The following is a 13,189-nucleotide window of genomic DNA, read 5'->3' on the forward strand; positions in this document are numbered from 1 at the left end:
AGGTCAGTTATCTTGCCCACAGATCCTATGATGCCTTGTGTTCTCTCTAAGTAATTTAGCATTAAATCAATTTAGTTTCCCACAAGTAAATCCACTAAACAATGCACAGTGCACATACAGGATGTATATGGTGACAGCTCGGCAGCTTCCATTTCATGGAGGAGGAGGTAACATGTAATAAGTGGTAGAAATCATATGTTAACCAGTTACATGAAGTTTATAGTCTGTGCTGTGTGAGCACTAAGGGTTAATAGCTTGTCTGCACAGAGCTGATACTGCCCGATGACAAGGTGGGGGAGGGGAGCAGCCCAAGGTGCAGAGAGAGACAGAGAAAGTTCTGTAGAATCACAGACTGCAATGGAGGGACTGATAGGGAACAGGGGAGATCTTGTACCTCACTATTCTGTGCAGTAGACATCTGCATTCAGACATCCAAATCTTCTCCTCCCCTCCCACCGAACCGTAGATTTGTTTATCTGATGTTTATAGGACGGACTCCAGGGCTTGTCAGCACATGGAAAGGAAACAGCCATTGCAGCACTGAGGTAATCAAAGGGGGATGGCAAAGAAACTACTGAATTTAGGTAACAAAAAAATAGGCAAAGTTGTTTTACATCCCAAGAGCTATTGATTTATGGAAATAAAAAACCTTTACAGTTACTCTTTAAACAGCTGTGGGAAAGTGTCAAGCTGAGCGCTAATTGGTTTCCATGGGCAACTAGAACAGTTCTGCTCTCAGACATTTCTGATAAATCTTCCCCTTATAATATATTTAAATATTTAAATATCTAATCTGAAGAATTACAATTCTTGCTGACCATGATGAAAATCCATTAGGACCATAAATATTCAACATAATGATTTGTAATGATCCTAAGCCACACTAAATATAAGATAGAAATGTCATCCCTTGGTGAGTGTATTATAAGTGGCCTGCAGGGGCGTAACTACAGCGTTAATCGCCATAGCAGCTGCTATGGGGCCCGCATTGTCAGGGGGCCATGTCATCAGATCTGACACACTAAAGAATGGAGGATGTACATATGGGGTTAGGGGTCCCCATTTAGAAGTCTGGTATGGGGCCCTGCCTCTCCTAGTTACGCCCCTCGTGGTCTGCAATTTGTCTCCATGCTTAATGTCACAGAAATTAATTGTTTATTTTCTCTCAATCTTGGAAAACTACACTGGGGAGATTTACAAGTAGAGACAAGTGAATCTTCTTTTCATTTTCTTCATTAATTTATAGTACAAAGCTGCCAATTTAAAGGAAACCTACTGTGAGGAATCTATCATTAGAAGTAGATCTCATAGAAGATTCCTCCTCTGCCTGACTCTACCCCAATCACTCCTCTCTATTAATAAATCTCCCCAGTATGTATATATACACTCACTGGCCACTTTATTAGGTACACCTGTCCAACTGCTCGTTAACACTTAATTTCTAATCAGCCAATCACATGGCGGCAACTCAGTGCATTTAGGCATGTAGACATGGTCAAGACAATCTCCTGCAGTTCAAACCGAGCATCAGTATGGGGAAGAAAGGTGATTTGAGTGCCTTTGAACGTGGCATGGTTGTTGGTGCCAGAAGGGCTGGTGTGAGTATTTCAGAAACTGCTGATCTACTGGGATTTTCACGCACAACCATCTCTAGGGTTTACAGAGAATGGTCCGAAAAAGAAAAAACATCCAGTGAGCGGCAGTTCTGTGGGCGGAAATGCCTTGTTGATGCCAGAGGTCAGAGGAGAATGGGCAGACTGGTTCTAGCTGATAGAAAGGCAACAGTGACTCAAATCGCCACTCGTTACAACCAAGGTAGGCAGAAGAGCATCGAACAGTACGTCGAACTTTGAGGCAGATGGGCTACAGCAGCAGAAGACCACACCGGGTGCCACTCCTTTCAGCTAAGAACAGGAAACTGAGGCTACAATTTGCACAAGCTCATCGAAATTGGACAGTACAAGATTGGAAAAACGTTGCCTGGTCTAATGAGTCTCGATTTCTGCTGCGACATTCGGATGGGTCAGAATTTGGCGTCAACAACATGAAAGCATGGATCCATCCTGCCTTGTATCAACGGTTCAGGCTGGTGGTGGTGGTGTCATGGTGTGGGGAATATTTTCACTCTTTGGGCCCCTTGGTACCAATTGAGCATCTTTGCAACACCACAGCCTACCTGAGTATTGTTGCTGACCATGTCCATCCCTTTATGACCACAATGTACCCAACATCTGATGGCTACTTTCAGCAGGATAATGCGCCATGTCATAAAGCTGGAATCATCTCAGACTGGTTTCTTGAACATGACAATGAGTTCACTGTACTCAAATGGCCTCCACAGTCACCAGATCTCAATCCAATAGAGCATCTTTGTATATACTTCTGCTGTAGTCATGAAGACAGTGCTTAAAGAGATCCCTAAGTGGTTGCTTTCCATGGAATGTTAAAAAAAAATCAGTTTGTAAACTTGCATCCATATCCCCTAATCTGAGTCCATCACACTAAGGCCCACATTTATCAAAAACAGCACCATGTGCAGTTTGCCTGTGAATTGTATAGGGTGAGATTCATGATTTTAGGCACCCGTTCTTCATAAATCTGCAGAATAGCAGAATGCACCATTTTTTTGTTCATACCATTTTTTTGTTCATACTGCAGAAATGTGGCGCAAGTCAGAACTGTAGCGCATGGTCTGACTGCAAAGTCAGACAGAAAACTGGCGCAAACACTTTAATAAATGTGGGCCTTAGTGAGTCCAATGAAAGTAATGTGCAATGTTCACTACACTGCCCTGCTTCTTTGTACCTGATTGACAGGTCTCACTGTTGTGGGGAACATGATACATCATGAGTTGTACACCAGATCTGACCTAGCATCATTTTCAGTAAAAAATCAATGAACATATATTGGTGAATGTTCAGTATTTTTTAAAAATTTGCTCCGCAAGCGGCTGCACCCCTCCGTGCCAACATGGCGTGGAGGTGGCGTAGTTGTCGGAATAATTGCAATTTCTTGCAGTGCAAAAGAAACTGCGATTATATTAGTGCTTCTACGTCAAAAAACGGAAATAGAAGCACTGATAAATCTCCTATCCTTACATTTATATTAGGTGTAGTGAGCGCCACCTGTTGAATGACGTTCAGACTGCAAGTAAGTTTCGGTAAAAATAGATAGAAAATAGAGCCATGCATACAGCATCCAATGCAGCAAACGACATATGGAAATCAAAGGAAAAATCTTTATGCCACCATAAGAAACCTGAAATATGTGGAGGTATACCAAATCCCTTACAGTATTTCAACTCTATCGGTGCCCTGTTACAGCTCTGTACGAGATGGACCTTGTTGCATTTTATTGTCACAATCTTTGTAAACGTTCAAAAACCTGGAATTGTTTTGTCAGTATTACGGTAAATAATTTAGCTTAAATCACCATAGACACTGCATAAAAAAGCCAGAGTGCACCTGGAAATTGCATTGTATGAAGACCCAAGCCCATGTTCAGTTTGGCAATTAGTAATAAACTACAAGGACTACAGGCGGTTGCTGCCACACGTGTAATAGTCCCTAACAAACATGGAGCTGTGAGGATTTAGAGCTGTGGACTGCTCGCCAACAAACGCTAACAACATGTTTCAGCTGATAGTTGGCATACATCACCAGGGCGAGCAGCCAATGCACTACAGGTGGCACACAAAAAAGACAAATGAGACAAAAAAGACAAAGCACATAAAAGACTTCAAAGCTGCAATTTCATCCCAGAAACCTCAAACCACTCAATAGTAAAATGAAATACGTTTATAAATGTAAAAAAACCTAATTTTAAATTTAGATAAAATAAATGAATTTTTATGTATTATGTATATTTACTGTTCTGGCTTTTTTTTATTAGCACGCTATTTTCCTAGCTCACTATCCATCATAAATAATAAACTTGGCATATTACAGTTCTTCACACTGACCCTTAAGCTTCGTAATAATCCATAATTTCCTGCTCTTAACAGCTAGTTTCTCATCTCATTATTGTTGGCAGCTTTACAGTAAATAAAAACAACAACAATAATCTACTGTTTTAATGTGGCACAAATTATAAAGCAGGTTTTATTCCCATAACTCCCAATTTTTGGAGCCGCCCTATAAAGACAAAAGATGCAGAGATCATTTTGGGGGGCTACACATTTTCCCCATACTCCACAGCCATTCTGTGTAATTTCCCCTTAGTGCCCCCCATCTCCCCCTCACATTGGGGGTCATTTACTAAGGGCCCGATTCACGTTTTTCTGATGTGTTACCTGAATATTTCCGATTTGCGCCGATTTTCCCTGAATTGCCCCGAGATTTTGGAACACGCGATCGGATTTTGGCGCATCGGCGCCGGCATGCATGCGACGGAAATCGGGGGACGTGGCCGAACAAAAAACCCGGCGGATTCGGAAAAAACGCTGCATTAAAAAAAAAAAGTGTCGCGGAAATTGCACTTACCTTCACTAGGAATAGGCCGGTGAATTTCAGGGCATTCCGGCGGACTTCAGCGCAGCTGCGTCACCTGGTGGATAGAGGAGGAACTGCCTTAATAAATCCTGGCTGGACCCGAATCCACCGCACAGAACACGCCGCTGGATCACGAATGGACCGGGTAAGTAAATCTGCCCCATTGTGAAATCCCAGCTTCACATTCAAACCTCCCTGATATTTTGTCACCCAGCAGCTCATACTCATATTGTGGTCCCCCCTGCCTCAGCAGCTCCTTTTACAATGTGTCCCCTTCATCTCTCATCTATCCTGTTCCCCCCAAGGAGCTCCTCTTCATACTGTGCCACTCAGCAGCTCCTCTTTATTATTATTATTTATTTATAAAGCACCATTAACTCCACGGTGCTGTACCATAAGTAAGGGGTTCACATACATCACATTAAGACAAAAACAATGCAAGTACAAAAATACAAAACTACAGTGATCAGGAGACAAGTGGGAGGAGAACCCTGCCCGTGAGGGCTCACAATCTATGGAGATGGAGATGCGAGCTGAGGGAGCAGAACAGTTATTGTGCATTGTAGGCGATACTGAACAGGTGGGTTTTCAGGTTATGTTTGAAGGTTTGGTAGGTGGGGAACAGTCTTGTTGAGAGTTCAAGACTATGGGGGAAGCATGGGAGAACTCCTGGATACGGTTGTGAGAAGAGCGGGTGGTAAGAGAGTGAAGCTGAAAGTCCTGTGAGAAACAGAGATCACGTGTGGGCGGTATTGGCTGATTAGTTCACAGATATATGGAGGGGACAGGTTGTGGACGGCCTTGTAAGTCGTGGTTAGTGTTTTAAATTGAATTTGCTGTGCAATGGGTAACCAGTAGAGAGACTGGGAGAGAGGAGAAGCAATGGAGAAAATGGAGACTGATGGATTAGCCAGGCAGCAGAGTTTAGGATGGATTGGAGGGGTGTTAGAGAGTTAGCTTAGAGACCACAGAGAAGAATGCTGCAGTACTCCAAGCGGGAGATGATAAGTACATGGACTATAAATATTGTAGGCTCTGGATTGAGGAAGGGTTGGATGCAAGAAATATTCTTGAGATGGAGGTGGCAGCTTGTAGTTAAGGGCCTGGATATGTGGTTAAAGGACAAGGCAAAGTCAAGGATGACTCCAAGGCAGCAGACTTTAGGGACTGCTGAGAGTGTGGAGCCATGAATTGTGATGGTTAGGTCTGGTGGGAGGGATGTGTTAGGTGGAGGAAAGATTATGGGGCAGATTTATCAAGCAGTCTGAAAGTCAGAATATTTCCAATTGCCCATGGCAACCAATCACAGCTCCCCTTTAAAATATTCATGAGCACTGGTGAAATGAAAGCTGAGCTGTGATTGGTTGCCATGGGCAACTGGAAATATTCTGACTTTCAGACTGCTTGATAAATCTGCCCCTATGAGTTCTGTTTTCTCCATGTTAAGTTTTAGAAAACGGGAAGAGGAAAAGGAGGATATGGCTGACACTCTAGAATTCTGGCTAGAAAAGAGGAGATATCTTGACCAGAAATATAGATCTGTGTGTCATCTGCAGATAAATGGTATTGGTAGCCATGGTACTTAATTAGATGTCCCAGGCCAGAGGTGTAGATGGTGAAGAGCAGAGGTCCCAGGACAGAACCTTGAGGGATGCCAAAAGAGAGGGTGAAGAGGTGGTGTGAGAGTGGTGGACACTGAATGTCTGGTTGGAAAAGTATGAGGATATCCAGGAGAGGGCCCGGTCAGTGATACCAAGAGAACATAGCATCTGCAGCAGGAGAAAATGGTCGACAGTGTCAAAGGCAGAGGACAAGTCAAGGAGGAGGACAGAGTAGTGATGTTTTGTCTTGGCAGACAGTAGGTCATCAGAAACTTTGGTCAGGGCAGTCTCAGTGGAGTCATTGGGTTGAAAAACAGGTTGTAGTTTGTCAAGGAGAAAGTTGGATGAGAGATAGGAAGATACTCCTAGGTGGAACATGACCTGAGTTAAGTTGGCCCCCCACCTTGTTCAAATCAAACAAAATTGTTGTTCCAGGAGTTTTGAATCAAGTGGAAGTAGTTAAATAGGGCTATAGTTCAGCGGATTTTTGTGGCCGGGCAGTAATTTTCTATTGACATCTGCAGTGTGAGTGGTGCTCACATGCCGATATGAGGCAGATCACAAACAAGGGATCACATTCACCTGTCTGCCACCCGCAAAGTGCACAAGTTTGTATTTCCTCTGCTTCTAGTATACGGTATTTCTAGCTCTTTGTGTTTGACAGCATAGCATCATTTCTTTCCTGCCTTTCACTCATTTTAATAATAAGTTTGTCGCAGCACATCAAAGCCTCTACTGAGTCACCTTGACATGTGAAATTACCTTCCTAGCCGTTCTGCAGCAGTGTATGAATGAGAATCCATGAAACAAATGATTCACAACAGAAATTGCCTTTCTCTATCCAGAAGCAGGAGCTACAGTACGAGGACCCAGGAGCCTTAGCGGGCTTATAATATTTCTCCTTCCCATCAGTGATAGAAGCAATATGTTATAGGTAGGGGTACATTACAGGTTCTGCACTTCACATTTCCTTTAGGCATAGGATTACGGGTTGTTCTTTTCTCAGCTGTAATCTTTGTGCTCTAATATTCCCATCTTGATTATTTAGTCTCCTATCCATCTGTTCTATTCTTCCCAGTTTCCATCACTCCATAGGATCAGCTTCTATCTCTCCATGGTCCTGTCTTGATATACTGTCGTTATTTGCTATTCACTATTATGTATCAACTTTTGTGCATACCTCTTGGTACCCTGGTGTCTATGGCCAAGTTTCCTTGTTCACACATATCCCCTCTAATTCTATTCTCCATCCACTTTTTTTCACATCTTTCGATTTATCTCTTCCACCCGTTCCTTATGCCTAAAATCTAAATTAGGATATTATACAGAACTCTTGGGTAAAAAGCTCCATCTGTCTTCTTACAAAACTGCTGAATTTTATTGAAACATCATCTTCTTATGTCCCTTAATATATGAAGATAGTGGCAATTTAGGCTAAACATATTCAGACACCGAACATCTTTAAGATGGTAACACCAGTGATTTAATGTCTGTTGGAGTCATTTTGTAGACCATGATATGTAGGTAACTGCTTTACTTGCTTAGTGTTAGAAGGAGATTCTTATGAGATGCAAATTGGATTATGTTAATATCAGAAAATAATACTCTTCTTCCTTGTAGGTTAGCAAAATTAGCCTTGTGGATCTTGCTGGAAGTGAAAGAGCTGATTCTACAGGAGCCAAAGGAACAAGATTAAAGGTGAGACTTTCATACACTGCATGGTTTCAATATACATTACAAAACATAAGGTTTCTGGTTCAAATATACAGGAAATGTGGGAGATTATATAAAATTATTAAACAAATTTGTCATTTTATGGTTCAATAAACTTTATTGCAAGTGAGCGAGAAGCCTACGAGTCAGGCACATGTTCGGGTCGCAGCCCCATATTTAGCTATGACAAGGAATCATAATCAAGTAGGACTCAAGCTCAACCAAGCAAATATAAACGTATCTAACATTAACTAAACATCTAGAAGTGGAAAAATAAGGGGGGTAGGGAAAGAAGGGGGGGGGGGAAAGGGGAAGGGGAAGACAAGGAATCAATCACTACACATCAAGGTTAGGGGGTACCCCCTGTTGCTGAAACAGCGGTGCCCACGATTACGACGTCTATATCCAAGAGGTTAGAGCAGGTGAGTTCCTGAACGTGTCCCATCTGTACCAGGTTTTATGGAAAACATCATATTGATTGTTATCCAATGCTCTCAGTTCCTCCATTCGTCTCAGTCTGTCCATCTCCTCCACCCACAATAGTCTGGTAGGTGGAGAAGTGGATTTCCACAATCTAGGGATTACCTGTCTCATTGCCACTATGCAGTGTCGCAGGAGGCCTTTTTTGATGTCTCTAAGCCGCCCTGGGAGCATTGATAACAGAGCAATATCAGGAGAAATGCTCCCTGTGGAGCCGTATAACTGCTTGTAGAGATCCCAAATGGCGTTCCACACTGCTGCCACCACTCCACAGTCCCACCACACGTGAAGCATGGTGCCCCTGTCCTTGTGACAACGCCAGCAAATAGGAGAAACCGAAGGGAACATGCTATGTAGGCGAGTGGGGGTTCTATACCATCTAGTAAGGATTTTAAAATTAGTCTCCTGGATTTTGTTGGACACCGACATCTTATGGGTTAGAAGGAGGGACTTTTCCCATTGTTCTTTGGTGAAGGTTTTACCCAACTCCGTTTCCCATGCCTTCATATATGGCAGTGGTAGGTCCTCCCCCCCGCAACCTGACAACATCCCATAGACTAGAGACACTCCATGAGGAGTCAGTTTGGCCGAACTGCAGATGGATTCAAATGCCGTAAGTGTGGAGGTCAAGGTTCAAATTTGTCATTTTATAACATGCTCCATGCACCTACAGGATTTATGGGAGAGAACCTAAAATCACTGAACTGAATGGACATGTCCATCTCAGGTTTACTAAATCAAAATTGCTTGTGGGTAATGGGCTTCATATGAAAGGTCCAAACGCAAAAATATTCTGGGCTTCATGAGGTTTTCAAATGTTTGTTAATAGAAACATGTCAGGAATGGTCATCTTTCTAATCACCAGGTTCCTGTAAGACCACCACTTCGGAGGTCTCCCCAGTTCTTACCTGCTATCTACACACTCCCTTATATTGGTCACATAGTATTGTATTTTATTCTGGTTCAACTTTCTCTCCTTTTTCACATAAAGGAAGGAGCAAACATCAATAAATCTCTGACAACCTTGGGGAAGGTTATTTCTGCTCTTGCTGAAATGGTAAGTGTATCCTAATAGTATTCCACACATTACAAGGGTAAGAGGTAGTTTACATATTTATAGAAAGAAAGATATGATATTATCCTCAGCCCAATCTTTTCTACAGTAAATTTACTTTTGACAATCACTCTTTATAACAGAGTTCCTCTCTACCGGTGTTCTATTTCATAAACTAATTCCATAACTTGCACATTTTAGATTCAGCTGCTCCATTCCTTCATAAAAGGGTAAAATAATGCTATTTTCCTCTGGAAGCTATATAGTAGCTTTACAATAATGTCAAATATCTTATTAGCCTCCAATGCAGTTGGTCTAGTTAGTGTACCAAAATGCACCTATTTTCAGAGAACACACCCCTTAGATGAACTAGTTGGGAAAATGTAAAAAAGAAACAGTCTAAAAGCCTTAATAAATGTAGCGCAAAGCAATTGAGATTGGAATTCTAGTGCAAATGAATTCATAAATATCCCTTATTAGCGCTTGATGGTAACGTCCCCACGGGTCGCATTGGATATTCTAAGGATGTTTCCTTCTAGTATATCAGGTGCATGTCTGTGTGGCTTGACAATTCTAATTTTGGCGCAGGCTAATGGGCTTCCCCAATATCACGCAGGATAGCGCCCCTGCCCACACTGATTTGGAAATGGCGTAAGTGGAGAAATAGTCCCGATCCCTGGCTAGGAATTGTGACTTTTTATCACGGTTTGATATCATGGACCCCCATTGTCTATTTTTAAGTCTTCTGTGATGATCTCATCTGATATTTTGTTTTATTTTCGTTTTCAGGACTCTGGAACTAATAAGGTGAGGTTTTTATTGATTAAATTAGACACAATTGATAGCAAGGATCAGCATATTAGCAATTACAGAAACAACTCGACCACAGCTGTACCTCAGTCTTGCATTTAAAAATGTGTTTTCTCCAGGAACCTTAGTTCTGAAAACTGTGTAGAAGATAAATGCTATCAAGAGCCTATTAGCTGCAACTGTGTAGATTAAAACTATTGGTGGAAGTTTTTTTTGACAGTTTTGATAAACCCATCTAGAGTGTAACAATTATGTTTGATGCAATACCGCTGCTATTATAGATTATTGAGTGTGGGTCAAAATCCCTTAAAGGATACCTAACTTTTGCAAAGATTCTTATAGTCACTTGTCGTGCTCATTTATGTAACAACTGTTGAAAACTAAGTTATCAGTTAAAAAGATTCACATACAAAGAAATCTATGACACATTCTCAGCATGTACCATAAATTAGTGATTGATATGGGTTTCTGTCACCTAAATGAGTCTCAAAGACCTTTTCCCACTGCTCAACTCATACCCTCTGATGTCATCAGGCTTTTAGGACTAAAACACATCACCATGCTACAGTTCTGCACTTCTGTTTCACAGAGAAGATGCATTAGATATAACTGTGCTGCTTCAAGCTCTTTTGTGCTACACTATTTCTATAAATCCAATCGATGTGAACAGGTTTCAGTGGGCCGCTGGGCGACAGAGCCTTAGTGGGTCCCTTCGTGGGCCGCCCTCCAGTGGCCACACTGCCCCCACTCGCCCTCTCAACACACTGACCCCCCCCTGCAGACACTGACCCCCTCCCCCTGCGGACACACTGACCCCCTCCCTCCCCCTCTCCGTGCGGACACACTGACCCCCTCCCTCCCCCGGCGGATACATTGATCCACTCCCAACCCCCGGCGGACACACTGACCCCCCTGCAGACACACAGACCCCCCCCTCCCCTGCGGACACACTGACCACCCCCCTGCGGACACACAGTCCCCCCCCTCCTTCCCTTGCAGACACACTGACCCCTTCCCTCCCCCCTTGTGGGCCGCCCTCCAGTTGCCACACTGCTCCCCTCCCCCTCTCGACACACTGACTCCCCCCTGCGGACACACTGACCACCCTGTAGACACTGCCCCCCCTCCCCCTGCAGACCCACTGACCCCCTCCCTCCCCCCTCCAGACACACTGACCTCCTCCCTCCTCCTGTGGACACACAGACCCCTCCTCCCCTGCGGACACACAGACCCCCCCTCCCCTGCGAACACACTGAACCCCCCTGCGGACACACTGACACCCCCCTGCAGACACACAGACCCCCTCTCCCCTGCAGACACACTAAGCGGGCACACTGATACCCACCGGGAAAGCAAAAAAAAGTCACCTTTCCTGGTTCCCCCAGAGCAGAGCCTGCAGTCGCCATCTTTCTTCGGCCTGGGCCTCCCGTAAGCCCCGGCTCTGAAGCCAGCACACGTGATCTGATGACGTCACCATGTGCGCCCACTTCAGAGCTGTCACATACCGTGCGGAGCGTCGCTTTGAGGGAACCAGGACAGGTGAGTTTTAGATTCTGCCTCTACGCTGCGCTCCCGACAAGTGCAGCATAGAGGCAGAAAAGTATTGATCCGGATGGTGATCAATTGTACCAGTGTCTTATAGCGACACTGGTACAATTGATGCGGGGGCCCTAGTGGGCCCCTCCAGCACCACGAGGCCCCTGCACTTGCCCGGGTTAGCCGGGTGCTGGCGCCGGGCCTGGATGTGAAACAGCTACAGCCTAGAAGTATGAATTATAGTATCCCATGGATTTGTCATAAATGTCTTTTATTGGAAAACCGATTACGTTTATAGGACGGTACATGCAGAACTGTATCCTACATGCTTTCCTTCTTCTGCAGAACAAGAAAAAGAAGAAGACAGACTTTATTCCATACCGAGATTCTGTACTCACATGGCTGCTAAGAGAGAACTTAGGTAACTCCTTTACTCATGTCACCAACTTATTCATCAATATGTCATTGCTACAGGGAAAATTATGAGGCATAATGCGAGGACTAATGTGTTCTCAACATGTTTTTGTCAGATAACGATTTCACATAATGAAGATATTTTTTATTTACTATATTTGGAAGTGTGTGGCACATTAGTTAGCACAGCTGATTTTTAGCATTTGGGTATTACATTTTGCCATCAAAGTCTTTTACTTATTTGATGCTTGAATAATTTCCTGTATGTGGTTTCTCTGAAAATATCTGTTCTCATTAACAAACCTACATATGTGTAGGTTATGTTATATAGAATTGCTTCCCCTAAATCCCTCCCTCATGCAATCCCTTCCCTTCCTTGGTTGAACTTGATGGACAATTGTCTTTTTTCAACAGTAGAAACATAGGGATGGATTTGTTGAATGTACACCTGCTCATAGCATACATTTCCCTGTACTGTTCCTCTTAAAAAATTATGTGCATCTTACTTGAAGTATTGTAGGTTCTCCCTGGCATATGAAACAATGGTCTACGTAAATCTCACAATTTTTTTTTTTTTTAAATATATGTTAAAAATTTAAGAATTCAACCAATTTTTATATTGTGTTTTTCAGGTGGAAACTCTCGCACTGCTATGGTTGCTGCTTTGAGTCCTGCAGATATTAACTATGATGAGACCCTGAGCACCCTGCGGTGAGATGTTTATCTGTAAAACAGATGCATGCCAACTTAAAGGGGTATTTCTATTTTGGTCAATTAATGTTATTGTTTATATGATGAAAAGTACAATTTTCCAATATACTTTCCGTATTAATCCCTCTTGGTTTTCTAGATCTCTGCTTGCTGTCCTTCTATAGAAAGCTTCTATGTTTACTTCTAGTGGACAGAAATCTGACCATGGTCACACAGGTGCACAGCTCGTTAGTATCACAGAGAATAATCAGAGCTATCAGAGCTGTGTGATATAAACGAGCTGTGCACCTGTGTGACCATGGTCAGATTTCTGTCCACTGGAAGTAAACATAGAAGCTTTCCAAAGAAGGACAGCAAGCAGAGATCTAGAGAACCATGAG

At 43.1% G+C, this 13,189-nt stretch overlaps 1 protein-coding gene across 14 annotated transcripts in view; it reads left to right on the forward strand.

Annotated features, from left to right (window-relative positions):
• The window catches only part of KIF1A (kinesin family member 1A), a 101,503-nt gene that overhangs the window by 42,548 nt on the left and 45,766 nt on the right, over nucleotides 1-13,189 (forward strand). For all 14 annotated transcript variants that reach the window (XM_072143230.1, XM_072143231.1, XM_072143232.1 and 11 more), the window contains exons 8-12: nucleotides 7,712-7,789; nucleotides 9,276-9,341; nucleotides 10,128-10,145; nucleotides 12,030-12,105; nucleotides 12,731-12,809. In XM_072143230.1, coding sequence (XP_071999331.1) covers nucleotides 7,712-7,789; nucleotides 9,276-9,341; nucleotides 10,128-10,145; nucleotides 12,030-12,105; nucleotides 12,731-12,809 — 317 coding nt within the window. The remainder of the gene's footprint in view (nucleotides 1-7,711; nucleotides 7,790-9,275; nucleotides 9,342-10,127; nucleotides 10,146-12,029; nucleotides 12,106-12,730; nucleotides 12,810-13,189) is intronic.

Source organism: Engystomops pustulosus, chromosome 3, assembly GCF_040894005.1.
Source record: "Engystomops pustulosus chromosome 3, aEngPut4.maternal, whole genome shotgun sequence".
Taxonomy (NCBI): domain Eukaryota; kingdom Metazoa; phylum Chordata; class Amphibia; order Anura; family Leptodactylidae; genus Engystomops; species Engystomops pustulosus.